This window comes from Argentina silus (assembly GCF_951799395.1).
Source record: "Argentina silus genome assembly, chromosome: 7".
In the NCBI taxonomy this organism is placed as follows: domain Eukaryota; kingdom Metazoa; phylum Chordata; class Actinopteri; order Argentiniformes; family Argentinidae; genus Argentina; species Argentina silus.
Window position 1 is genome coordinate 13,296,891 of NC_139661.1, and position 26,124 is coordinate 13,323,014.

Genomic DNA, 26,124 nt, shown 5'->3' on the forward strand with positions numbered 1-26,124 from the left:
GGCACTGTAGTAGCTCCATGCATTCTGGTAGCTATTGTGGGTGCTGGAACAGAGCCAGGTGGGTCCGGATCACTGAGCAGGCCCTACCTGCTGTGTAGGAGAAGCTTCTGTAGGAGGAGGGGGGAGGGTCAGCTCAGGCCATCTCCCTCAGTCCTGTTCTAACCAGTCAGGGAGCTACAGCTATTGTCTGTGTGGGTGACCTCTCACCCCCCCCACCCCCAACCCCTCTCTCTCACTCACACACACACACACACACACACACACAGTCGAGCCCTGGTTAGTTTAAGTCCCTCTAGTTTCTCTAGAATTACTTCCAGTAGTGTGGGCCAAGTCTGGTAGCAGTTGGAACTGAGGTGATTGTGAAACTCCAACATGTGTCTCTTTTCAACTGTCATGATGACTGGCTGTCCCGCTATGTCTGTCTGTCTCTGTCTCTGTCTCTCTCTCTCTCTCTGAGGGAGTTCCCCATTGATGTGACTAAATTAATGGTTGATGGGAGGTTATGAGGTAACACTGAGGGAATGCTTGCTAACACTGTATCAGATGACAGGTCTGCTGCTTGTAACACTTCTGGTTTGTTGATATCATTGGGTTTTCTATCGAAAAGGACGCAAAGCAAGTGGCTGTGTTTGTGTCTGAGTGAGAAAGAGCACATCTGCCTTTGATTTTGGGAGTGTGAAGTGTGTGTGTGGTGTGTGTGTGTGTCTATCTGTTTGTCTCACACCGTAGTGATGTTGAGGAATGTGTGATGTTAGGCCGGCCCCCCTCTGTTCCTAGTATTCCCCTCCTCCTCCTCCCGCTCTCTCCCTGAGCCTAGTCACTCTTCAAGGGGCCTGCGAGGGGGGACAAGGGGAGGGTGGCCTGGGGGGGGGGGGGGTGACCAGGGTTAGCAAGAGAGTTAGGACAGGGTTAGGGTCAGCAGCAGGGTTAGGACAGGGTTAGGGTCAGCAGCAGGGTTAGGACAGGGTTAGGGTTAGCATCAGGGTTAGGTTAGGGTTAGGACCAGCGTTAGGGTTTGGCCATTCAGTGATGGCCGTGGGGGGGCATGGCCAGCAGAGTCATGTGACTCCTCCAGCCCCTGTCCATTGGGTCTGGTGAATGGTATCAGGAACAGTGGGGAACATGCTACAGCCTTCTCTCTCTCCCTCCCTCCCCCTCTTTCTCTCTCTCTCTCTCTCCCCCTCCCCCCTTGGTGGATGGCTGGTTGGTTGCTTGGCTGGCTGGTTGCTTGGCTGGCTGGGTGGGTGTCTGGTTGGTTGGTGGGTGGGTGGGTGGGTGGCTGGTTGGCTGGCTGGTTGACAATAGGATTAATACAGGGGAGGTGGTACAGTTTGTCTTGGAGGTGCCACTCGAGCTAAGCCCTCCCCTGCTCTCCCCACCCCCGATCTCTGACCCCTGACCCTGAGTTGACCTGGAACTAGGCCTACTAGCTGTTCTGATTGACATGCTGCTGCTGCAGCCCAGCCAGAGGAACACAGATCTGCATGTTTCAGCCTAGCTGAACCGCCAACGTCTCCTGCTCACGCCAAAGCCTAGCCTACATTGTGTGATGACAACACAGATAATCCAGAGCTGAATGTTACTCGTCAACCAGAAGGCGTGAGGGGGTTCCATAGGTCATACAGCCGTGTGAGGGGGTTCCATAGGTGGTACAGCCTTGTGAGGGGGTTCCATAGGTGGTACAGCCTTGTGAGGGGGGTTCCATAGGTGGTACAGCTGTTTGGAAGAAGGGTCTCTGTGAGTTGTTTAAACCTGTGTGTCCGACAGTGGATGGAGAGGCAGAGGAGAGGAACACGTGAGGCTGAGGGAGGGAGGGAGGGAGGGAGCGAGGGAGGAGGAGGAGGAGGAGGAGAGGGTGGAGGAGGGCTGCAACACTGGAGAGACTGAGGCCAGGGGGGAGAGGAGGAGGAGGAGGAGGGGGGGAGAGGAACGAGGGAACACCGTGGTGTGTTCATTCCAGGACAAGAACAGTCTGTGCTGCTAGCTAGTGCTCTGTCTCTCTCTCTTTCTGTCTCTCTATCTCTCTCTCTTTCTGTCAATTTCTCTTTCTTTCTTTCTTTCTGTCTGTCTCTCTCTCTGCCACTCTCTCTGCCCCCACAAGTGTGTGCGTGCGTGCGTGCGTGCGTGTGTGGAAACAGGGCGTGACCTGGATCTGTGTGGCTCAGACTGGAGTGCTGACAGTCTGTCACTAGGAGCGTGTGTGTATGGCTCGTGTGTGTGTGTTTACATGTCTCTTCAGGAACACAGCACTCAGATGAAGACATGGTGTGTGTCTCTGACATTGTGAGGTTGGATCCTGTCCTCCTCGACTGGATTCTGCAGGGCTGCTTTACGTGGAACCCTCAGTCAGAGGTCTTGTGTTGATTTTGTTCTCCCAGTAGATTGTGTTGTGCTTTGTTAACAGAAGTTGAAAGACAACGTTTCGACAAGATGTCACAAGATCATGTCAACTAAGCTGTAATCAGGAAGCGTGAGTCACATGTTCAGGAGGAGCTCATTTGACACCTCCCCCCCCTCCCTGGAGTCACAATGGACCAGCGTATGTGATGATATGTGATTGGCTGTTGAGGCGTCTACATGAACATGTGTCCTCAGACTGCTCCGCACACACACACACACACACACACACACACAGACAGACACACAGCTCTGAGGGGATTAAACTACCATATGCTAATGCTAGCTAATACTGCACCATGCTAATGCTGTGACTGAGAGAGAAATCACTGTTGTGTGTGTGTGTGTATATCAGTTTACTGCCTTGTCTGCAGCTGTCAAGTGGGCCCTGCTCCAACTCTCTCGCTCTCCTCCCTCTCTATCTCTGTCCTCCCCCTCTCTCTCTATCCTCCCTCCCTACCTCTATCTCTCTTATCTCTCCCTCTCCCTCCTCCCTCTCTATTATCCTTGTAGGTGTCCTTCTCTCTCTCATAAACTCAGTCACTGCCCCCCCCCCCTCTCTCTTCCCCCTCTTTTTCAAGCTGGAGGCTGTCTGACCTAAATCTAGCAAGCAGAGTGACAGGGATGGAGGGAGGAGGGAGGAGGGGGAGGAGTGAAAGGCAATGATGTTAGTAACAAATTAGCATGTCAGTTAATGGTGCTTAACCCAGAGATGTTGGGGTGGGGGTTGTTGTCGGGGGGGCAAGGGGGTGGGGAGGGACAATTGTTTGAACAAAGGCCCCTCGAGGGAACTGAACCATCATTGTGAAACATCTTCACTTGTGTGCGCGTGTGCGAGGGTGCGCGTGTGTGCGTGCGTGCGTGTGCGTGTGCGTGTGCGTGTGTGTGTGTGTGTGTGTGTGTGTGTGTGTGGTGCTGCGTGTGTTTTGGCCACACACAGACATCCACTGACTCAATATCATATTCACAGACAACCACTGACTCAATATCACATTCTCCACCTTTTTAAAATCTGCTGCTATTTTTAGGACTAAGCTGCTCTCAGCTGGGAGGAATCTGTGGCATGTAGCAGCTGTGTGTGTGTGTGTGTGTGTGTGTGTGTGTGTGTGTGTGTGTGTGTGTGTGTGTGTGTGTGTGTGTGTGTGTGTGTGTTGCACAGTAAGATAGCTTGACCCCAAATGTGACCTGATCTCTCCTGCTACCTGGAGACCCTGTCATGTCTGTGTCAGAGGAGGTTGGTGGAGGTAGGAACAGGGGAGGCTGGGGCAGGGAGAAACAGGGGAGGCTGGGGCAGGGAGAAACAGGGGAGGCTGGGGCAGGGAGAAACAGGGGAGGCTGGGGCAGGTAGAAATAGGGGGACCGGCTTGTTGTAATGCAAGCAACAAAACAAGCAGGACCGGTTCATCTCAGCTCCCCCCCCCAACACACACACACACACACACACACACACACACACACACACACACACACACACACACACAGGTCAGAGAACACACACACACACCCCTCTGTTTCCCATAGGAAGTGTTTGTTTGCTGATGTCTAACATCCTACAAACACACTGTGTTGTGTGCCTGAGGCCGATGCTCTGTTCTCTCTGTCTGAATAGTTGTCTCACCCCCAGGTTGCCTGTCTCACCCCCAGGTTGCCTGTCTCACCCCCAGGCTGCCTGTCTCACCCCCCATGTTAACCCGTCTCACCCCCAGGCTGCCTGTTAACCTGTCTCACCCCGTGTTAACCTGTCTCACCCCCAGGCTGCCTGTCTCACCCCATGTTAACCTGTCTCACCACTGTGTTTTTTCAGGCTGCCTGCAGTTGAGGAGTGTTGGGGATCCCTGCTGACCCCAACGTCCCTCCAATGAACCCCATCAACTCCATGAAACCTGGCCTGCCTCCTAATCCACACAGGTGGGTACCACACACACACACACACACACACACACACACACACACACTTGGCCTGCCTCCTAATCCACACAGGTGGGTACCCCCCTGCCCCCCACACACACTGATCAGAACTAACCAGAGCTAGCGCATGCTGGCATCTCTGGGAATCACTGGTGTAGTAGAGCAGGGTCAGAGTAGAGCAGGGTCAGAGTAGAGTAGAGCAGGGTCAGAGTAGAGTAGAGCAGGGTCAGAGTAGAGTAGAGCAGGGTCAGAGTAGAGTAGAGCAGGGTCAGAGTAGAGCAGGGTCAGAGTAGAGTAGAGCAGGGTCAGAGTAGAGTAGAGCAGGGTCAGAGTAGAGCAGGGTCAGAGTAGAGGAGGGTCAGAGTAGAGTAGAACAGGGTCAGAGTAGAGCAGGGTCAGAGTAGACGTATTTTAACACGATATGAGACGTTTTTAGAAGGTAAACACAGACCTGGTGTTTCGATAGCTATGATGCAGCTGCATGCAAAATTATGATAGTTTGAGACGGTATGCATTCTGGATTGACCAGAAATATACAAGAATGGATTTCGGGTAAACTTTTAGCCATTTGAATAATAATTTAGTCTAGTTATTGTCAAAATGACGATGGGCCTTTTTAGTCGACTTTCACACCTACCTCGTTTGGTGCGGACTTACCAGACTTTTTGCGTGTAGTATAGAGGAAATCAGCAAGCTGGATCTGATCCTGGATAGCATGTCATTCTGATCCAGATTAAAGGTTTTGAAATACTGGGCCCAGGACAGGAGACATAAGGGGCAGTTGTCAATGCAAAAACAAGCTCTGCATTTGAGAAGATCAGCTCAGCAAGGAACTTCGAAAATTTGCTGATATTGATCACACAGATTGTGCTTATTTCTTTACAGCAGGTGATTTGTAGATTAGTGATTCTGTGCATCCTTGCCTAAACTGCCCCTCTGAAACGCCAAGATCCACTGACTGTCTTGGGATTTGGTCGGGTGCAAAAGCTTTCCTCTCCCGTGGAACTTTGTGTTGGGTCTGGTTTGAACAGACATGAGATGTAAAGTAGCCGTTTTTTCTGCCGGGAGCAAACGCCTGTCTGTCGGTCGGTCTGTCTGTCTGTGTCGGTCTGTCTGTCTGTGTCTGTCTGTCTGCATCACTGATTGGTTTTGTCTCCACCATGAGAAGGTGTACAGGTGTTCCTAATAAAGTGTTTGGTGAGTGTATATTTTATATATTTATCCATTTTATGTATTTTCGTCTCTTTTTTGTGACGATTGTTGTTGACTTCATATGTTTTTCTCTGGGTTTATTTTGACATGGAAAAATAGGTGTTCGATTAATTTTTTCAGAATTGTTTTCGTTGACAAAATGAATGTGTGTGAGAGAGGAAGTGAATGCGGGGATCGTTGGCTATGTTCTCTGATTGAAGGAGGTCAGATCAGGTCCTTAGTTGACGTGTGTGTGTGTGTGTGTGTGTGTGTGTGTAGAGGAGGTGCTGTGCTGCTAGGCAACATGCATGATTATCCTCCTCTACATGCCCGTTGACTGGAACTGACACAGGTCATACCCCATGCACACACACACACACACACACACACACTCTCTCTCCCCCATTCCTCCCTGTCTCTCTCTGTCTATACACACACACACACACACACACACACACGGACACACACACAGCGAGTCTCTGGATCTGCCTGTGTGGAGTATGAGTGCATGGTTGAGCAGAGTCTGACTGAGCCTTGACTCAATCTGTTACCTCACATCCTTTACATGTTCACAGCTAAGGCCTACTCCTCCTCTCCTCCTCTCCTCCTCCTCTCCTCCTCTCCTCCTCCTCTCCTCCTCCTCTCCTCCTCTCCTCCTCCTCTCCTCCTCCTCTCTACCTCTGTCTCTCAAAGCTCCATTGTCTTACACCTCATCACATAAAGCGCCCTGTGTAAGTAATGGGACAGTGCCCTGCGTAAGTAATGGGACAGTGAAGCAGTTTCTTCTTTTGGCTCTACACTCCAAAAGTGGAATTAAAAACAATTACTATGGAGTTAAAGTCGAGATTCTCGGCTTTGATTTGATGGTATTTGTGTACATATTGGTTTCACCATTCAGAAATTACAACACTTGTTATGCATAGTCCCCCTGTGTCAGGGTGCTCAAAAGTAATGGGATTTATTCAGATTTATGAAATGTCCAAATTAAGCACTTGTGTTTAGTAGGATTTGGTAGACATGCCTTTACCTGTAATAACTGTATGAAGTGTGTGACCCATTGACCCCACCAGACTCTGGGTGTCTCCTCTGGTGATGCTCTGCCAGGCCTGGCCTGCAGCCCTCCTCTCATTCCCATCACTGACACAGGGCACCTGATATCCTCTGTATGATCCAGGGGAGGCTGGGCAGAGGACGGGCTCATTGTGATGCATGCAACGGAATGACCATTCCTCATTCCATTCCATGCATTACAATGAGCCCGTCCTTCGATGTCTACCTCCACCAGCCTCCCCTGGTATGATCCAGTGTATGAGGTCCTTGCAGGGCTCCCATGATCCTCCAGTAATCTCTCTCTCTCTCTCTCTCTCTCTCCCCTCCAATAGCGACGGCTCGTACCCCTATGACCCCTCGAACTGGCAGCAAGGAACCAATCAGCCCACAGGATCTCTGTCGGTGGTCACCACCGTCTGGGGGGTCACCAACCCTTCACCCAGCCAGGTAAGTGTGTGTGTGTTGTTGATGAAGGAGAGGTGACCCTATTAGAAGTAGGCTGCTCATTCCATCTTTACATGGATGAAGCCTTCTCTACAAAGCCTTTTCTAAAACACCACCAGCCCCTCGTCACAGGTCAGCTGGTCTGGGCCTCAGGTGTCAGCTGGTCTGGGCCTCAGGTGTCAGCTGGTCATACTGATATCTGATATCTGACAGCCTTGGACATGTGTGTATCTGACAGTACACGCCCTGCAAAATGCAGGCATCCCAAAGAAAAAAGCCTAGTAGCTTGCAAGGTGTGTGTGGGGTGTGTGTGGGGTGTGTGTGGTGTGTGTGTGGGGTGTGTGTGTGTCTCAGGTGTTGAGGGATCCATGACTATCTGTATGACCTTTGGCATATTTTGGGTTCTTTGATGTCATGCTTTACTGTGAACCCAAATCAAATATTCAAGTGTGTGCATGCGTGTGTGTGGTGTCACACAACCAGGTACACACCCATGGCCCCATTAAAGCCACAATCTGTAACTTTCATTTACAGCCAGGTTTGCACTGATGACCTCCTTTTTAAAACAAACATCCCAGATTACACAACATTCTAAAGTGCGCCATCATAGCAGAGGGACAGCTGCTCAGAGTGATTCATAATCAGGCTTCAACATGTAGCTTTTGTTTTCAGTTGATTTGTTTAATTTCTATTTGCACAGACAGACAAGTAAAGAAATGAAGGTGAGGTGGGAAACTAAACCAAAAGGGGCAGATTAGGAAACTCCATCTGAAGAGCAAATATGTTAGTTAGTAATACTTATGTTCTCTCTCTCTCTCTCTCTCTCCCTCCCTCTCCCCCCCACCAGGGCCAGGGTCCTCAGATGGGGCCAGGAGGGAACAGTCACATGCTGCAGGGCGGGGGTCCAGGCATGGGCCAGCAGTTCATGGGGCAGCAGGGCTACCCTGAGCCCAACAAGGGCTACATGCAGCAGGGCATGTATGGCAGGGGCAACGGGGGCTATGCCCAGGGACCAGGGTACCCTGGCAGGTCAGTGTGATAGCCCACTGAGCTAAAGCCTACAGTGTGTTAGCTCCCTCTGTCTCTCTTTGTGTGTCTCTCTCTCTCTGTCTGTGTCTCTGCATGTCTCTGTTTCTGTTTCTATCTCTGTCTGTGTGTCTCTCTGTCTCTACCTCTCTCTGCTTCTCTCTCTCTCTCTCTGTCTGCCTCTACTGTACCTCTGCCTCTGCCTGTGAGTCACCCAGTGACAGCGTACTTCCTCCCTCCCCCTCACACCTCTCATGTGGATAAGTTGAGTAATACTGAAACCTGAACGAGGCGCAGAGTGAAACCTCCAGGAAGCAAGTGCCAGATGAAATAGCTAACATTTTTGATAGCGATAGCGAACTTTTGCACTGTGCAACCACTGATATTTCACAGGGAAATGATTCACCTCAGAGAACCTAGAACAAGAGTGTTTTCTGTTGACATAACTTTTTTTTATTTTTATAAAACAGTCCTGTTTTCTCTCTCTCTCTCTGGCCCCCTAGCTACCCTAACAATGGGGGGGGGTCCGTGGGCATGCCCAACCAGGGGGGGCGCCCCCATACAGACTTCACCCAGGCAGCCGCCGCAGCAGCCGTAGCAGCAGCCGCAGCCACGGCAACAGCCACCGCCACGGCAACGGTTGCTGCCCTACAGGAGAAACAGAACCAGGAAATGAACTACGGCCAGGTGAGACAGTCAGACAGGTAGTACATACAGACAGGTAGTACAGGGAGGTAGAATAGAGTCAGACAGACAGACAGGTGAGAGAGAGACAGGTAACAGTTAGACAGGTAATAGAGTGAGACAGGTAGTACAGTCCAGATGGCCAGGTAGTAAGGGAGACAGGTAATGGAGTGAGACAGGTTGAACAGGGTTAGGGTTAGGCCGGGTTAGGCCAGGTTACTGAGTAAGACAAGATCAGAGAAGCCTTCCCTTCGCCACAGGTGATGCCACACAGGTGATGCCACACAGGTGGCTGTGTAGCAGTGTGTAGCATTAGCAGTGTGTAGCATTAGCAGTGTGTAGCAGTAGCAGTGTGTAGCAGTAGCAGTGTGTAGCAGTAGCTTTATATCATCTGAGGATGACCCCAGGCAGGAAGTGAGAGAGGTCTTCCTACACCTGATAGGACAATGTGTTGTCCTGGAAAATCCAGGCAAAATGGTGGCCAGCCAGTCAATCTGAGTGACAGAGTGGTTACTGCACCTCCTGCTGGCCGGAGGAGGTAGTGCACAGTCCATTTCCACAGAAAGTGGCTTTAAAGTTTCCACACCAGTTAAGCATGTTCAGTAGAGGACAGACAGAAGTATACAGAGCTTAACTCACCATCTGCCAAATAATTCCGGAACACTCACCACCTAGAGTGCAAGTGTTCTATGTGGTATTTACGTAGCAACAATACTTTAATTGGCTACAAAATGAAGCATCATCATTTATGGTATATTTTTGGTGAATAAAGTCACCCTTGGCACTCTAGAATGTTGACAATTTGGGCGACTTTATTCACCTTCGGCACTAAATTACTTATATAGGCGTGGTAATACGTAGATATTAGATAGGGTAATAGTAGGTATCGATATGTTTGAGTTATAGGTAAAGATATTTACATTTACAGGACACTAACAAGACACTAACATGGTTGTCATCCTTTCCAGATGGGGGGGGCAGGTGCCTACAACAGCCAGTTCATGTCCCACCCCGGCCCCCGCGGCCCCCCAGGGATGTCCCCAGGCATGGGCCAAGCCCGCCCCCCCTCCATGGGCCCCATGTACGCCCCCCAGGGCCAGAGGATGCCCCAGCACCCCGGCTATCCCCCTGGCGCCCAGCAGGGCCCCCCCCGGCCGCAGCAGGGGCTCAAACGACCCTACAACCCTGAGGTGAGGCTGGAGGAACTGTGGGAAGCGCGACACGCTACTTGTTGAAGCATATATGTGACTTGCTCCATCATTTTCAGTCGCTTGTGCTCCTAAACAAGGGCTGTGTTCCAAAATGCGTTCTTCGCTCTATCTAGAGTGTATACCAAGTACGGATATGCTCTAGATAGAGCGCAAGAACACATTTTGGAACACCGTATTTTGATTTCTAACCATGCCAAATCTGTCTCTCAACTTCCAATAATGAACAAAAAAGAACCAGTTATAGTCGGAGTGTTACTGAACACTGATAGGGGGAAATCCGCTCCTGACGTTTACTCTATTTTTTAGCTAACAGCTATCTCATTCCACTCGCGGCACCTTGGACACTGGCAGCGCGGCTCAAATGAAGACTTTTTGTCTGACATTAAACAAATTGCATAGCTAGCTAGCTAATCATCTAAGGCATGAAAAGTATATTTAAAATCCCAAAACAGCCCATGTAAGGGTTTTTGTCATTATATGCTAATTTGGGGTTGTGACGTGACTGGAAATGACAGAACACTTCACATATTTGTATTTAATCACAGCTTTATAATGTGTCGGAGTGGGAATGTACTTTAGTAGTTTAATAACATTAATCACATGTTATAGTTTAATACTACATCAGAACGCTTTGGACAGTTGGTCATGAACTTAAGGGGGAGGAGCTTCAGATGTTTGTGTTATGGTACTGTGGAGCTAAAGGCACATTTATACATTGTGTCTCATTTGCTTCTGAGGGGATGAATAAAGTTGGATTGAATTGAATTGGACAATAAATGTGATTCTATTCTCCCTCAGGGTTTCCCAGGGCAACAGTATGGAGGCCCAGGTATGGGTGGACCAGGAATGGGGGGGCCAGGTATGGGGGGGCCAGGTATGGGTGGGCCAGGAATGGGTGGACCAGGTATGGGTGGTCCCGGCCCATCTCCTGGCCCAGGCCAGGGCCCCTATCCTGGGCAGCAGTTGCAGTACCACGGGCCCGGGCCCCAGCGCTCCACCACCTCCCCCTCCTACCAGACACACAAGATGCCCATGCAGCAGGGCAGCATGAGCCAGTACCCCCCTGGACCGGCCAACCCAGGACAGTACTACAAGGTAGGTGTGGGTTCAGGCTTAGCTTTAGGCCTAGCTTTAGCTGTATGTTTATACAACATCTTGTATACAGTTCCCTGTATAAGTATTGGAAACAGGAAGCATTTAGTCTTCTTTTAGCTCCACACTCCAACAGTTTGGATTTGTTTTTTTCAGATTGGTTTCACCATTTAGAATGTACAAGAAAGTTATTTCAGGGCTCCAAAAGTATTGGGGAAAAAAATATTAAAATAAAGTAAACAAGACAATTCTTTGCATGCAATAACTGCCTGAAGTCTGTGACCCGTTGACCCCACCAGATGCTGGGTATCTTCTCTGGTGAGGCTCTGCCTGGCCTGTACTGCAGCCATCTTCAGTTGTTTGTTTTGAGGTCTTTTTATCCTCAACAGGGAATTAAATGCATGTTCAATTGGATTTAGATCTGAAGATTGACTTGGCCAGTCAAGAACTTTCTGCTTTTTGGCCCTGAAAATTGTTAAATTTTCCTCTTGCAATCACTCTGGTACATGATAATATAAAGCCTCTTGAGGCTTTTTAGGTACACTTTAGCAAACTGTAATTTTTTTTTTTTTTCTTTTTTTTTTTTTACAAACTGTAACCTGACCATTCTTTGTGAGATGGTTCACCTTGCAGTGAAACCTCTATAGTTCAGTTGGTTACGTATTCTGTCTGTTCATGGTCCTGCCAGCCGTGTGTGTGTGTGTGTGTGTGTGTGTGTGTGTGTGTGTGTGTGTGTGTGTGTGTGTGTGTGTGTGTGTGTGGGGTCCGGTCCTGCCAGTCTAGAATGTGTAGTTCATCTCTGTCCTGTGTGTGTGTCTCAGCAGGAGCAGTTTAACGGGCAGGGCAGTGCACTGAACGCCCTAGCAGCAGGGGGCGCTGGAGGGGCATACAATACCTTCAGCCAGGCTGCTGTCAACGGGGTAAGAGACACACACACACCATCCTGCTGCCATTACCCCATACCTGTGTGTGTCTTTGAAATCCACATTTTCTCAGTCTGTATTTTTGGTCCTGAAGAACCGCAATCTAACTTTGTCTCTTTCTTTCTCTCTCCCTCCCTCCCTCTCTCTCTCTCTCTCTACCTCCCTCCCTCTCTCTCTCCCTCCCTCCCTCCCTCTCTCTCTCCCTCCTTCTCCTCACTCTGTCCTCCAGCCTGGGCGAGCGATGCCAGGGTACCCCAGCTCCCCCCTCCCGGGGAACCCCACCCCCCCCATCACCCCCGGCAGCTCCATGGCTCCCTACATGTCCCCCGGCCACGACGTCAAACCCTCCTTCCTCCCCGACATCAAACCCAACATGGCCACCCTGCCCCCCCATCCCCCCACAGGTAAGACCCCCCCCCCCCACACACACACACACACACACACGCACCTATACATACATACATACACACACACACAAACACACCTATACAAGGTCTATTCACACTCTGTGGAAACCTTGCCAGCCCAACGTGACCCACGTTTTCCCGTTTTATTGTGTGTGTGTGTGTGTGTGGGGTGTCCGGTTGTACCGTTTATCAGTTCATGTCATCACAGCTTCAACACAGGGAGAGCAGAACAGGCGTCTCACACACAGATGCTGGGTTTGATGTTATACATGGTAAACTACATCCTCTTTGTTGACTTCCTGGTCCTCAGGTAACCCTAGCGACGACCTGCGGCTGACCTTCCCGGTGCGTGACGGCGTGGTTCTGGAGCCCTTCCGTCTGGAACACAACCTGGCCGTCAGCAACCACGTTTTCCAGCTCAGAGACTCCGTCTACAAGACCCTCATGATGAGGTCAGAACACAGCCCACTGCTGTGTGTGTGTGTGTGTGTGTGTGTGTGTGTGTGTGGGTGTGTATGTGTAGGTGTGTGTGTGTGTGTGCGTGTGTCTAATTGTGTCTCTGGTCAAGCCTGATCTCTGTAACTCAGTTACCTTATGACCCTCATCTGTAACTCTGTTGTCGTCTGGTCAGGCCTGACCTGGAGCTGCAGTTTAAGTGCTACCACCACGAGGACCGTCAGATGAACACCAACTGGCCGGCGTCGGTCCAGGTCAGCGTCAATGCCACGCCACTCACCATTGAGCGCGGTGACAACAAGACGTCCCACAAACCCCTGTACCTGAAACAGGTCTGCCAGCCTGGGAGGAACACCATCCAGATCACCGTCACCGCCTGCTGCTGTGTGAGTACACACACACACACACGAACGCACACACACGTGCACGCGCGCACACACACAAACGCACACACGAATGCGCGCACACGCACATACACGCATGCACACACACACACACGTGCGCGCACACAGATACATAAACACCCCACCACTACAATACACACAGCCATACAGACACACAAAAACGGCCCACGCAGACAGACATACAGTGCATTCAGAAAGTATTCAGACCCCTTCACTTTTTCCACATTTTGTTATGTTACAGCCTTATTCTAAAATGGATTAAATTATTTTTTTTCCTCATCAATACCCCATAATGACAAAGCCAAAACAGGTTTTTAGAAATGTTTGCTAACTTTGCTATGATACTCGAAATTGAGCTCAGGTGCATCCTGTTTCCATGATCATCCTTGAGATGTTTCTACGACTTGATTGGAGTCCACCTGTGGTAAATTCAGTTGATTGGACATGATTTGGAACGACACACACCTGTCTATATAAGGTCCCACAGTTGACAGTGCATGTCAGAGCAAAAACCAGGCCATGAGGTCGAAGGAACTGTTAGTAGACCTCCGAGACAGGAGCCACAGATTGTCGAGTGGCCAGACGGAAGCCACTCCTCAGTAAAAAGCACATGACAGCCCGCTTGGAGTTTGCCAAAAGGCACCTAAAGAACTCTCAGACCATGAGAAACAACATTCTCTGGTCTGATGAAACCAAGATTGAACACTTTGGCTGAAGGCCTGGAGGAAACCAGGCACCGCTCATCACCTGGCCAATACCATCCCTACGGTGAAGCATGGTGGTGGCAGCATCATGCTGTGGGGATGTTTTTCAGCGGCAGGGATTGGGAGACTAGTCAGAATCGAGGGAAAGATTAACGGAGCGAAGTACAGAGAGATCCTTGATGAAAACCTGCTCCAGAGCGCTCAGGACCTCAGACTGGGGCAAAATGTCACCTTCCAACAGGACAACGACCCTAAGCACACAGCCAAGACAATGCAGGAGTGGCTTCGGGACAAGTCTCTGAATGTCCTTGAGTGGCCCAGCCAGAGCCCGGACTTGAACCCGATCGAACATCTCTGGAGAAACCTGAAAATAGCTGTGCACCGACGCTCCCCATCCAACCTGACAGAGCTTGAGAGGATCTGCAGAGAAGAATGGGAGGAACTCCCCAAATAAAGGTGTGCCAAGCTTGTAGCGTCATACCCAAGAAGACTTGAGGCTGTAATCGTTGCCAAAGGTGCTTCAACAAAGTACTGAGTAAAGGGTCTGAATACTTACTCAATACTTATGTAAATGTGTATTTCAGTTTTTTATTTTTAATAAATTAGCAAATATTTCTAAAAACCTGTTTTGGCTTTGTCATTATGGGGTATTGTGTGTAGATTGATGAGGGGAAAAAAATGAATTTAATCTATTTTAGAATAGGCTGTAACATAACAAGATGTGAAAAAAGTGAAGGGGTCTGAATACTTTCTGAATGCACTGTATATAGAGAAACACACACACACACCGACCAACATCCATAGTATTTCCAGGAAACCATTTTTTATCCTAAACACTGTCTCCCTCTCTCTCCCCATATGTCCCTCCCTCCCTCCCTCCATCCCTCCAGTCCCACCTGTTCGTCCTCCAGCTGGTCCACAGGCCCTCCGTGCGCTCCGTGCTGCAGGGCCTGATGAAGAAGAGGCTGCTGCCTGCAGAGCACTGTGTCACCAAGAGTGAGTAGAGCAGCATCACCCTACACACACACACACACACACACACACCACTATAACACCCTACACACACACCACTATAACACCCTACACACACACCACTATAACACCCTACACACACACCACTATAACACCCTACACACACCACTATAACACCCTACACACACACCACTATAACACCCTACACACACACACACACACACACACACCACTATAACACCCTACACACACACCACTATAACACCCTACACACACACCACTATAACACCCTACACACACACCACTATAACACCCTACACACACACCACTATAACACCCTACACACACCACTATAACACCCTACACCCTCTCCTCCCCTCTCTCTCCCCCCTCCTCCTTCTCCCCCCCCCTCTCTCCAGTTAAAAGGAACTTCAGCAGCGGGACCATCCCAGGGACGCCGGGTCTCAACGGGGAGGACGGTGTGGAGCAGACCGCCATCAGAGTCTCCCTCAAGTGTCCAATCACCTTCCGCCGCATCCAGCTGCCCGCGCGGGGCCACGACTGCAGGCACATACAGGTCAGCCTCACGCGCACACACACAGACACACAAAGACACAAAGCCTCCGACCATGTCAAGTGGTGGTCGTCCCATAGAAATGGAATGAATAGGACGTACACACTCGTGCACCAAAAAATGGTCGACATGGAATTGTTACACATAATTGCCATGGTAATCATTATTGCTGCATGTATAGAACACATGAGAGAAGTTAAAGATTCAGAGGCAGCACCATAGCAACTAAGCATCATTCGACTGAACATTCCGATGTCAGTTGAGTCGGTTGTTAATAAAGCTGTAAACCAAAACTTCTGAATGGTATACCACAAGATGTCCGCCACTTACACCCACCATGGAATGCTGATTTGAATGGTGCATGTCCGTTCTACTCATTGTATTTCTATGGGTCTTCCTCTACTGCCTCTCTTTCTCTATCTCTCTCTCTCCCACACACTGTCATGGCTGCTTCATCATTTCCATCTTCCACACGGCTCATTGGTCCCCTACTATTCTTCTGGACAATGAACTTTATTACCTTATCTTACCGTATCTCACCGTGTGTGTCTCTCTCTCTCCTGCAGTGTTTTGACCTGGAGTCGTACCTGCAGCTGAACTGTGAGAGAGGGACCTGGCGCTGTCCTGTGTGCAAGTAAGTCTTCAGAGGTCAGAGGTCAACTCCTCTTCAATCCAGCACCTTCAGGGTCTGAAATGATGTTGGGTTAATAAAATCATATGTCCACATAGCCCTGTCATAACTGACCCCAGCCCTGTCATAACTGACCCCAGCCCTGTCATAACTGGCCCCATAACTGACCCCAGCCCTGTCAGAACTGATCCCAGAACTGATCTCAGCCCTGTTATAACTGACCCCAGAACTGACCCCAGCCCTTGGGTCAGTGAACTGTCACTGTATTAATACTGAGTTGTTCCTGCTAGAATCAGCATCTTCTGTTCTCCCAGTTTTGAGATGTGACCCCTGACCCTGTGTGACCTCTGACCCTGTGGTTTCCCCTGCAGTAAGACTGCTCTGCTGGAGGGCCTGGAGGTGGATCAGTACATGCTGGGGATCCTCATCTACATCCAGAAGTAAGTCACATGACTCCTCCTCTAGCCCTGATAGGGCTATCTGTAAACCTACCCAGCTCTGGGCATGAGGACACCACCATTGACCCACTAAAACTCAGAACAATAAAGCTACATGACAAACCACTACGTACCTCTAAACCCCCTCCCTCCATCCCTCTAACCTCCCTCTAACCCATCCTCCCTTCCTCCCTCTACCCTCCCTCCCTCTATCTAACCCCTTCCTCTCCCTCTACCACCCCCTCCTCCCTCTAACCTCTCCCTCCTTAATCCCCCTCCCTCCCTCTCCCTACCTCCCCAGTTCGGAGTACGAGGAGATCACCATTGACCCGGTCTGCAGCTGGAAACCGGTTCCCATCAAACCGGACCTTCACATCAAGGAGGAGCCGGACGGACCGGTGCTGAAACGCTGCCGCACCCTAAGCCCCAGTCACATGATCCTGCCCAGTGTCATGGAGATGATCGCCTCCCTGGGCCCCTCCTCCTCGCCCTACCCCTCGCTACCACCAGGGGGCAACAGCAGCAGTACTCCTGACTACCCCAGCCAAGGTAGGCTAGCCAGCTGTTCCTCTAACTACCTACCCCAGCCAAGGGGTACCTGATAGTAACCTGATGGTAAGTTATAATAAGTCGGTGTGTGTGTGTGTGTGTGTGTGTGTACAGGATCGGGGTACGGTAACCAGCCTGGCTTCTCGGACTTCCCTAATGGCCCAGGGTCCCCCAGCATTGGCCAGTTCTCCTCGGGCCCGCCCCCCCTCTCCTACCAGTCTGACCTGCCCAGTGGCCTCCTCACTCCGGACAAACCCGGGGGGCACCCCATGGGAAACCAGGTGTGTGTGTGCGTGCGTGCGTCTGTCTGTGCGTGTGTATGTGTGTGTCTGTGTCTGTGTTTGTGCGTGTGTGTCTGTGCGTGTGTGTGCGTATGTGTGTGCGTGTTTAGGAGTGTGTAACACTACTATCATGTCATGGAACGGAATAGAACAGAATTTCAGTAAAGTGCGCAGTGATAACACAGGATTACCACATTATAAATACATTGGAACCGGGGGAGACTGGTGGAGGTAGAAATTGGAGGACGGGCTCATTGTAATGCATGGAATGGAATGCGTTACACTGCGTCCGACCTCTGATTTCTATCTCCTCTAGACTCTCCTGATTGTAATGTCCATACAATAACAAACATATATGAACTCATATTGCACATGGCATCATCCCCTGATAAGCACCTTATAGTCCTCCACGGCACAGAGACCCTCACAGATCACACTGATGCTGATGTCATACCCTGTGTCCTCTCTCCAATCCAGATGCCCTCTCATCCGGGCCGTATAGACTCCTCCCACCCCTCTCATCCGGGCCGTATAGACTCCTCCCACCCCTCTCTCCAGCAGCAGCAGCAGCATCAAGGTCTCCATGGCAACTCGCACATGATGCAACGCAACCCTTCCCAGAACCCCCGGCTCCACACAGATAATTCCTTCGGGTTGGGGGGTCCGCCAGGGTCCGAGGTCCCCGAACCCTCCTTGGACGTGAGTAGCACCCCTATTCTTCCCTCCCTTCCCTCCCAGAGAAGGGTGGAGATCCCCCTAGACACTGATCTGGGGCCAGCTTGACATCCTGTGTCTTCATTGTTTCACACTTCTCCTCCTCTTCTCTCTGCAGTTACTTCCTGAGTTGACCAATCCTGACGAGCTGCTGTCCTACCTTGGCCCTCCTGACCTACCCAACAACAGCAGTGATGACCTGCTCTCTCTCTTCGAGAACAACTGATCTCCTCTCGCTGCTCCTCCCTCGCCTCCCCTCCCACAGCCCCCCCCCCCCCGCCACACAGAAAGCTACAAAGAAGAAACATATCCCATGACAACGTGGGTGTAAAAGACACCTCCTGTAAAATAAGAGCTCCCCTTGAGCCAAGATGGCCGCCAGTGGTGGGGACGTTGAGAGAAAAAAAAACTTTTAAATATGAGACTCTTTGTTTGATGTCCTTTGTCTGACTATGAACTATGGTAACATATTTTATTGTTTTATATATCTGTAAACTATGGCCTCTAATTCATTCCCTTATTACTACCTTTCTTCTCTGTCATGGATCCAGTTTTACTTCAATGGTTCCCTATTAGGATCACGGTCATTGTATGTCATTTTGAAGGGATTATCAGTGTATGTAAATTAGAATCATAACGGTTGTGAAGTATGCTCATGTCCAACTGAATCTGGTGGGGTTGAAAATGTCCATCACAGTATGATTAAAATAACACCTTTTTAATTTAATAAATGGAAGATGAAAAGACTGAGGATGCTCTGAAAGTGTTTGTCAACAAAAATGAGTAAAGATGGATTTTTTAAATGCCTTCCCTTTGATTGACCACTCGTTTCCATAAAATGCAATATCTAACATGTCATTCAATGTCATTTCCACATGAATAAAATAATCCAAGATTTTATAGGGTACCATCACACATACACACAAACAATAAGCCATTATTTGTACACTCCAAAGTAATTTATTATGCCATCAAATGTTTGTCATTGTATTCCTTACAGAATATAATGACGCACACACACACGGATTAAGTTGAAATGGTCAGATGGTCAGACCATATTTGTCGTGTTATATTGCTCGTCATTACAACAAGCCTTTTGTGTAGTACTTCATAAGGCTTTTGAAAAGGGGACACTTGCCAATTATAGTCTCAGCCGATTGCATAATAACGCTCTCTACTCTTGACTCAAGCATAGCCTTTCATTCTAGCCTATCACCATCATATCTCACGCCTGTACACTGCCAACATACCCTGCAGACACTGCAAATGCGGAGAACGTGTCAGCCGCACCCGACATCACGTTCGTAGGATTGGTTCCCGTTACAGTGGGCACCAGCTGTATGGTCAGCACCGATCTTAATAAACGGAGAAGGCGGAGCCACGACCGGATGAGTACGCGAAAGCGATCTTTGATTCGTCCAATGCCGTGTCAGTCAAACTCTCTGCCGCTCTCATTGACTCTCGCTGTCTCTGGACCGTCCTCCTGAATATTATATATAATCAACGCGTTTCCTCGATTCTTTTTTGGTTCCTCGTATAGCTCTCCGAAGTCCTCGGTCCGTCTAACCGTCAGTAAACATGGGAACGATTAAAGTTTTCTTCGATCTCGCCGCTGGCTCCCAGCCCCTGGGGAAGGTGGTGATGACGGTATGTAGTTCGCTGCTCGCTTGGTGTTTACGGTGTTTAACGGCTAACCGATAACAATGACAGCCCCGGTTGACCCGCTGTCACGAGTATGCTTGAAGCCATGTGCACGTGTCTCCGGCATCTCCTTTGCTAATTAACTTGCAATTTATCAAGCTACCATAGCACTGATAAATGGCCATACAGTCTAAACTAGTTTATTTTGCAACAATCGTATCCTTATATAGGTCTTAAAATGTATGGTCATTCCATCAGTTCAATACGTGATCTCGCCGCAGTCTTCAAGATTAGGCGCCATTTTTTTTCTTAATCTTTTTTTATTCTTAGTTTTTTTTTTACCAATTAGATTTAATTATATTCCTACTACTTACACACATAGCAGGACATCAATTAAATGGGCTTGCATGTGCATGATTTAGCACATTGTGTAACCCGCAGGCAGGGAGTAGCATCCTAGCCGCCATGCTAGATTCCGCTTAGCCAGCCAACTTTCAGCATCCCGATTAACTAGGCATTTCCGATCTTAGATACACTAACTAAGATTCACCCTAGCTATTTGGTTTCTCGGCTAAGTGAACGTTTGTTGCCGCTGAAGCTACAGGGTATATTTTATAGTTTACAACCATGTAGCCGACTCGACTAGCTAGCGGTAGCTAACGAATGAATGGGTGCGAATAGGCCGCCCTTTGTTGCATCCGGACGGGCTCGGTTCTACCGTAAACTACGCCTTGCAGTAGGGTCTATAAACCCCGTAGTTTATCTATTTGTATTTAATACGTTTAAGTATCAATTTTGATGGAATGTGTGTAAGTGTTGGCAAATTCTCCCGTTAACTTTCTATCAGGCGGCCCCCTAAATGGACATTGAGAAATATTTCTGGAAACTTCGATGCACCATTCGGCGGTGGGGGAGGGGGGGCGGCGGTGTCTGGTTGCTGCCTTTAGAAAACGCTGATTTATTACTGGGTTGGGTACATCTCGCTAACTAATCTAATATTACATTTACTTCTCGCGTACTATCAGGTAGTTGAATGTTTTAAATATTCAATCAACGGAACTCTTGTCAGATTGTTTATGTATTTTATTTTAGCTACGTCGATTCCGACACCGTTTCCCGTTCAGATGACGTCCGCGATGCATCGCCTATTAAGGATGTCACGCTGCTAAACCTCCGCTCGTCCTGTTTCGGTCGTATAAGCTGCGGCACATTGATTTTACCAAAGAATATTCCTTCTGGGCGTAAATTCCAAATGGAAGCCAGAGAGGTTCGACTGTACTAGTCCTCGCCTGTAAAACAGCGCCGCCTGGATTTATCCGCAGTGATGTTTGCTCATGTTTCTGTGGTTTAGTTGGAGCCAGAGCAGGTGCGCATTACAGTAGAGCAGAACACAGCTGGCCTCAGCACTTGTCTGCATTTCTCTGCCCCCCCCCACACACACGCGCGCGCGCACACATACACACCACCACCAGTCTCCCTTCACTGCGGCTGAGGTTGCATCGCCATGCCTGCACTGATTAACACCCCCCCCCCCAACACTGCAGCTGTCAATTCCACCCAGTCTTAGCATGTCCAAATGTATTGAGTAAAAAAGGTGCCCCAGTCTATTCTGGAGCCTGCTTTAATGCAATCTCTAGATGAGCGTAGAGCCAGACCATAGCTAGCTGTGCTGCTATGTCTTTTATCCACTGTTGAAATTATTTTAGATTCTGTTGAAACTAACATGATTTTTTTTACAATTATTTTTCAACAGCTGAGGGATGATGTTGTCCCAAAGACAGCTGGTAAGTTCATCCCCTTCTCTCCTACTCCCTCACTCTCACGGTGATACCTGCCCAAAACAAAGATGTCAATGCTAAGGTATTGTCTTTTTTTTGTCTTCCAGAGAACTTCCGTGCCCTGTGCACTGGTGAGAAGGGCTTCGGCTACAAGGGCTCCAGCTTCCACCGTGTCATCCCAGGCTTCATGTGCCAGGTAATGGGCCCCTGTGGCTCAGTTAGCATAGTGCTAGCAACACCTAGGTTGTGGGTTTGATTCCCTGCTGGGATCATGTATATAAAATGTATTTGCTCTCACTGTTCTGAGTCATATTGGGTAAGTGTCTGCTAAATGGTGTGTGTGTATACACACTCAAACATAATAAATGTTGATGGACATGTTTGACAATTGATCTTTTGTTCGTTCTTTCCTCCTGTTTAGGGTGGCGACTTCACCAACAACAACGGAACTGGGGGCAAGTCCATCTACGGGACCAAGTTTGCTGATGAGAACTTCCAGCTGAAGCACACCGGGATGGGCTGCCTGTCCATGGCCAACGCTGGCCCCAATACCAACGGATCCCAGTTCTTCATCTGCACTGCTGACACCAACTGGTGAGTGTCTATATATTTATATAATTATTTTTATTACTTGTTGTAAAATAGTTTTTATTACATTCTATTCTTGTGGATGTTGAGGCTCAGCCCAAGGTGTTTTGTTGTATTGTGTACTTGTATTCAATGGAATGACAAACTGAACTTGATTAGAGTGATTCATCCATCAGTCAGGAAGGGAGGGGTCCAAACTGATTTGAAAAGTGGGTAGTTTAAAAAAACAGCAGCAAAAGAAACACTTTCAACAACTTTAGTTCCAACCCTGTGTAGTGTCATGTAGGTGAGATCGACATGTTTTACCATGAAATACCCGTACCATCAACCTGCTAGCTTTTTGGTGGCGTAGCTGCTTCACATTAGGTTATTTCGAATGGAGGTCACGTGTGTTTTTGCAATCTGAGGATGCAGGTTTGAGGCTCGATGTGCGAGGGAGCAGTTTGCGACAGCGTGATGCAGGCTACAGTCAACAGGGTCCAAGACAGTTATTTTTTAACTCACCAACTGCCAAAGAATTCTGTAACTCTCACCACCTAGAGAGCCATGTGTTTTATGTGGCATTACCTAGCAACAATACTTTGGCTACAAAATGAAGCATCATTTATGCCTTTTTGGTGAATCTAGTCACCCTTGGCACAAGAATGTTGACCATTTGGGTGAGTGACTTCATTCAACTCTAACCCTTCATTCACTCTCTGCACTAAGAGTTAAGTCATCGTTAATCAAAGAAAAAACGCTTTCCCTCACTTTCAGCGGCGCATCTGACGCAAGCCACTAGTCTGCGAGAGTTCAAGGATTTGTCGTTATTCTCCAACAGCAGCAGACGCTGCTCTCCCTTCATCAAACCACTCGTCATGCAGTCGCGCTTCTAAAAATGAGCAAAGTTTAAATTATGCACAGCTCTGTGGGAGTGATGAATCGACCCTAGCACCCATCAACTGATGGGAGTTTAAAAAAAAAAACTTGACTCAGTGTTTGTGGAACAGCCTCTAAAATCGGGGTGTCTGTAGTGTTATTGTTATTGACATGTTTGTTTCCCCTCCAGGCTTGACGGCAAGCATGTGGTCTTTGGTGTTGTGTCAGAGGGCATCGATATCATCAAGAGGGTGGAGAGCTATGGCTCCAGCAGCGGCAAGACCAGTGCCAAAATCACCATCGATAACTGTGGCCAGCTCTGAACCAGCCCCTCCACTTCCTGTTTCCTGTCTAGCCCCCCCCCCCCCCCCCCCCCGACAACCTCGTCATCATTCCTAACCACGGAGATTTGTTAAACCCTTCCTTTTACTCGTCCAATCTCGCTGCATTTGTCACTTGCCTTAGAGTTTCTTTTGCATTTTTCAATGGTCCGAATGAGACTTAAGATTTGTTTAATCAAAATGTCAAATAAAAACGGGGAACAACCTTGAAGATGGAAATTGTGTGTTTGTCTTTTGGTACACAGTTTGTGTTTTTATTTTTATTTTTAAATACCTGCTGCAATTAGACATGAGTCTGAGAAGGCTTCTCTCCCCCCCCCCCCCCCCCCCCACGCTTTGGTTATCCTCAATGATTATCAGCATTCATAAACTAAGTGAAATGCGTGATTTGTGTATGCTGGAATAAACATAATCTGCTACTGACCAACATTTTCGTGGTGGTTTTAGCTGAGTTGTGATTTCGGGTGTCTTGTGACATCCAATTACCATTAAGCTACAGCCTACACAAGGCTATTCTTCTCTACTGTCCACTAACCGGTCATTTTCATGCCTTAACTTGAATGGTCCAAGGAACTAGGTCTCCCAAGACATTATTTTCACAAGATGTATGTTTCATTACAAAGAAATATACGGCAATGTTTGTAAAGCCCTTTTTTTCTCATTGATGTCTTCCATTAGCGGCCTTTCACTGACTTCAGAGGTGACAGTTGGCTACCTCACTGCTTGTACGTGCTTTAATGTCCTCATTGAACATGTACACAAAATAACTCATAAGATTACAAATAAAAGTATTTGCTGTAACGGCTTGATCAGAAGTGCATAGGTTTGTGCACTGTTGACATCTGCGTATCTCAGTCAACCAAGTGAACGATGTTAGGGTAGGCTACAGTATTAGACCTTTGGCAATAATATTTGTGTTTCATGTTACATATCAAATTATAAATTTAAGCACATGCTGCGTTGCACATTGTCCCAGTGAAAACAGAAAGGTAGCCCGACTAGCCGGTAGAGGGCGCTGTTTTATACCTTTTGCGTATGAAACAGTCCGCTGACATGACTGGTTTGTCAGGCGCAATAACACATTATTGACTTTAGCAGGTATCTGAAGTGGACCTCATCTCCTACACTATTGGGACATCCTTCAATATGGGCCTTCACTCCTGTACGGCTAGATGTATGCAGCTGATCGGAACTTAATATTTTGGCGATAATTTAGCATGTTGGAGAGGGGGTCATGTCATGACTCATGAACCGGCTTGTTGTGTGTGCAGAGACTCAGCGTCGGAGCAACGCAGCCTCTTGGGAAATGTAGTTCATTAAAACAATTCGCCGGTTACTAACACCTAACTGTTTTGTTGAACACTTATATAACACATATATTGTCATGCTTGACTAACACTGGTTAAGGCCACAACATGCTATTGGTCCGGCAGCGTGATTTGAAACAATCCCTTCTAATACTGGTTGGAAATCGAGCTAATGAGGAACAGAGAGGACAGGCGTGCACTACCGGTACCGAACATAAAAGAGGCGGAGCCGCGGTTTTGCGAGAGACGGGTAAGATGGCGCCGGTCCCACGTGGGGATACATTTCTGACCAATTACCACGCAGTTATAGCTTAGCGTCACTGGCAACGCGTGTGTAAGACGAGCGGCAGGATAGAAAGGCTTCGACAGAGCCAAGTTGTGTATTTTTAAGCCGTTACAACAACTTTTAAAGATCAAATGACTCCACAAAATGTTTCTACACACTTTAGTGATGTGAAAAATCGAAAGGAAGAATTGCTAATTTGTGCCATTTTGGTGTGAGTGGAATTTGTGTCCTGCCCTCCTATAGGCGACCTTTCTAACAGCATTTGGTCTCTGAAGATAGAGCGCCCAAAGATCGCCAAGATGGCGGCGGAGTGAATTGGCTTCCTTTAAAGAGGCTTTGTTATTACACGTTATCACATTTGTTTGTGCTTAAGGCTGAATCTACACGAACACCGAAACACAGTTTTCAGAGTGCTGCACCAAGAGCGAGACGAGATGTGCTGCCACAAACCTTGCTTGATGACAAAATATGCTATTTCATAAAGGGAAGCACATTTTTTGAATAGAAGCCTAAAATGCGATACTGAACCTTTCAATGTGTGCAGGTAGATTTTTGCAATGTTCCTACTTAGTTTTAGGATGACTGAGATAATTTGTGAATTTATATTTGATATTTTGTGCTTATTTCTCTGCATCTACGCCTTGACAACACTCACTGCCAAGGAAAATGGACTCGAAGTGTAAAACTATGCTGCTTCAAGTGAGCCTTGCTTCACAGACGTGCTGGTTTTGCATGTTTCATAGATCAGATGTGGTCCTCTGTGGCTGAGTTGGTAGAGCATGGCGCTAACAATGCTAAGGTTTGATTCCCACTGGGACCATATATACTGAAATGTATGCACTCACTGCAATGTAAGTCCCTTTGGATAAAAGCGTCAGCTAAATGGCATATATTATTATATTAGATCACCGTGAGTTGTTAAACTGCGGCTCACGGTAAAGAGACGTTATGGTGCCGTGATGGCGTTGGTATAGTTTGGCTGTTACATTTAGAGGATGGATGGCAAGAACTTGGCCTTTGGATTGATGGCAAATGATTATGATGTCATACAAAAGATCGGGAACTACAGCACCAGTAGCGGCAAGCCCAGTGCGAAGATTATCATGGCCAACTGTAGCAAAGTGAAGGAATGAACTGGCACCCACCAATATAGCCCCACCCCTTTATTCTCAAGCCACACCCCCTTCCCAGTCAAGCCCCCCCCCCTTAGAACCTCGTCATAATTCCTAACCACTGAGATTTGTTAAACCCTTCCTTTTACTCGTCCAAT

At 48.4% G+C, this 26,124-nt stretch overlaps 2 protein-coding genes across 3 annotated transcripts in view; both read left to right on the forward strand.

The window, feature by feature from the left end:
• The window catches only part of LOC310806500 (zinc finger MIZ domain-containing protein 2-like), a 25,680-nt gene extending 6,818 nt beyond the window's left edge, over positions 1 to 18,862 (forward strand). The window contains exons 2-19 of one of the 2 annotated variants that reach the window (XM_083672616.1): positions 4,202 to 4,305; positions 6,879 to 6,993; positions 7,838 to 8,019; positions 8,520 to 8,703; positions 9,669 to 9,890; positions 10,710 to 11,006; positions 11,825 to 11,923; positions 12,156 to 12,330; positions 12,644 to 12,785; positions 12,965 to 13,175; positions 14,788 to 14,893; positions 15,289 to 15,446; positions 16,010 to 16,077; positions 16,446 to 16,514; positions 16,813 to 17,060; positions 17,175 to 17,341; positions 17,819 to 18,040; positions 18,174 to 18,862. In XM_083672616.1, coding sequence (XP_083528742.1) covers positions 4,256 to 4,305; positions 6,879 to 6,993; positions 7,838 to 8,019; positions 8,520 to 8,703; positions 9,669 to 9,890; positions 10,710 to 11,006; positions 11,825 to 11,923; positions 12,156 to 12,330; positions 12,644 to 12,785; positions 12,965 to 13,175; positions 14,788 to 14,893; positions 15,289 to 15,446; positions 16,010 to 16,077; positions 16,446 to 16,514; positions 16,813 to 17,060; positions 17,175 to 17,341; positions 17,819 to 18,040; positions 18,174 to 18,281 — 2,823 coding nt within the window. In that variant the 5' untranslated portion in view covers positions 4,202 to 4,255 and the 3' untranslated portion in view covers positions 18,282 to 18,862. The remainder of the gene's footprint in view (positions 1 to 4,201; positions 4,306 to 6,878; positions 6,994 to 7,837; positions 8,020 to 8,519; positions 8,704 to 9,668; positions 9,891 to 10,709; positions 11,007 to 11,824; positions 11,924 to 12,155; positions 12,331 to 12,643; positions 12,786 to 12,964; positions 13,176 to 14,787; positions 14,894 to 15,288; positions 15,447 to 16,009; positions 16,078 to 16,445; positions 16,515 to 16,812; positions 17,061 to 17,174; positions 17,342 to 17,818; positions 18,041 to 18,173) is intronic. The other variant, XM_083672617.1, reaches the window with a different exon arrangement.
• Positions 18,863 to 19,551: 689 nt separating this feature from the next.
• Positions 19,552 to 23,480, forward strand: ppiaa (peptidylprolyl isomerase Aa (cyclophilin A)). Its single transcript, XM_083673028.1, has 5 exons — positions 19,552 to 19,702; positions 21,450 to 21,480; positions 21,582 to 21,670; positions 21,896 to 22,068; positions 23,111 to 23,480. The coding sequence occupies exons 1-5, from the start codon at positions 19,634 to 19,636 to the stop codon at positions 23,241 to 23,243; spliced, it is 495 nt and encodes a 164-aa protein (XP_083529154.1). The 5' UTR covers positions 19,552 to 19,633; the 3' UTR covers positions 23,244 to 23,480.
• The last annotated feature ends 2,644 nt before the right edge of the window (positions 23,481 to 26,124 follow it).

What these genes read in the sequence shown, in the direction of transcription:
- ppiaa (XM_083673028.1), top strand. Translation starts at nt 19,634, where the DNA reads ATGGGAACGATTAAAGTTTTCTTCGATCTCGCCGCTGGCTCCCAGCCC. An exon ending in TGTTGTCCCAAAGACAGCTG is followed by an intron (nt 21,481 to 21,581) that starts GTAAGTTCATCC and finishes TTTGTCTTCCAG; the next exon opens with AGAACTTCCGTGCCCTGTGC. An exon ending in TCCCAGGCTTCATGTGCCAG is followed by an intron (nt 21,671 to 21,895) that starts GTAATGGGCCCC and finishes CCTCCTGTTTAG; the next exon opens with GGTGGCGACTTCACCAACAA.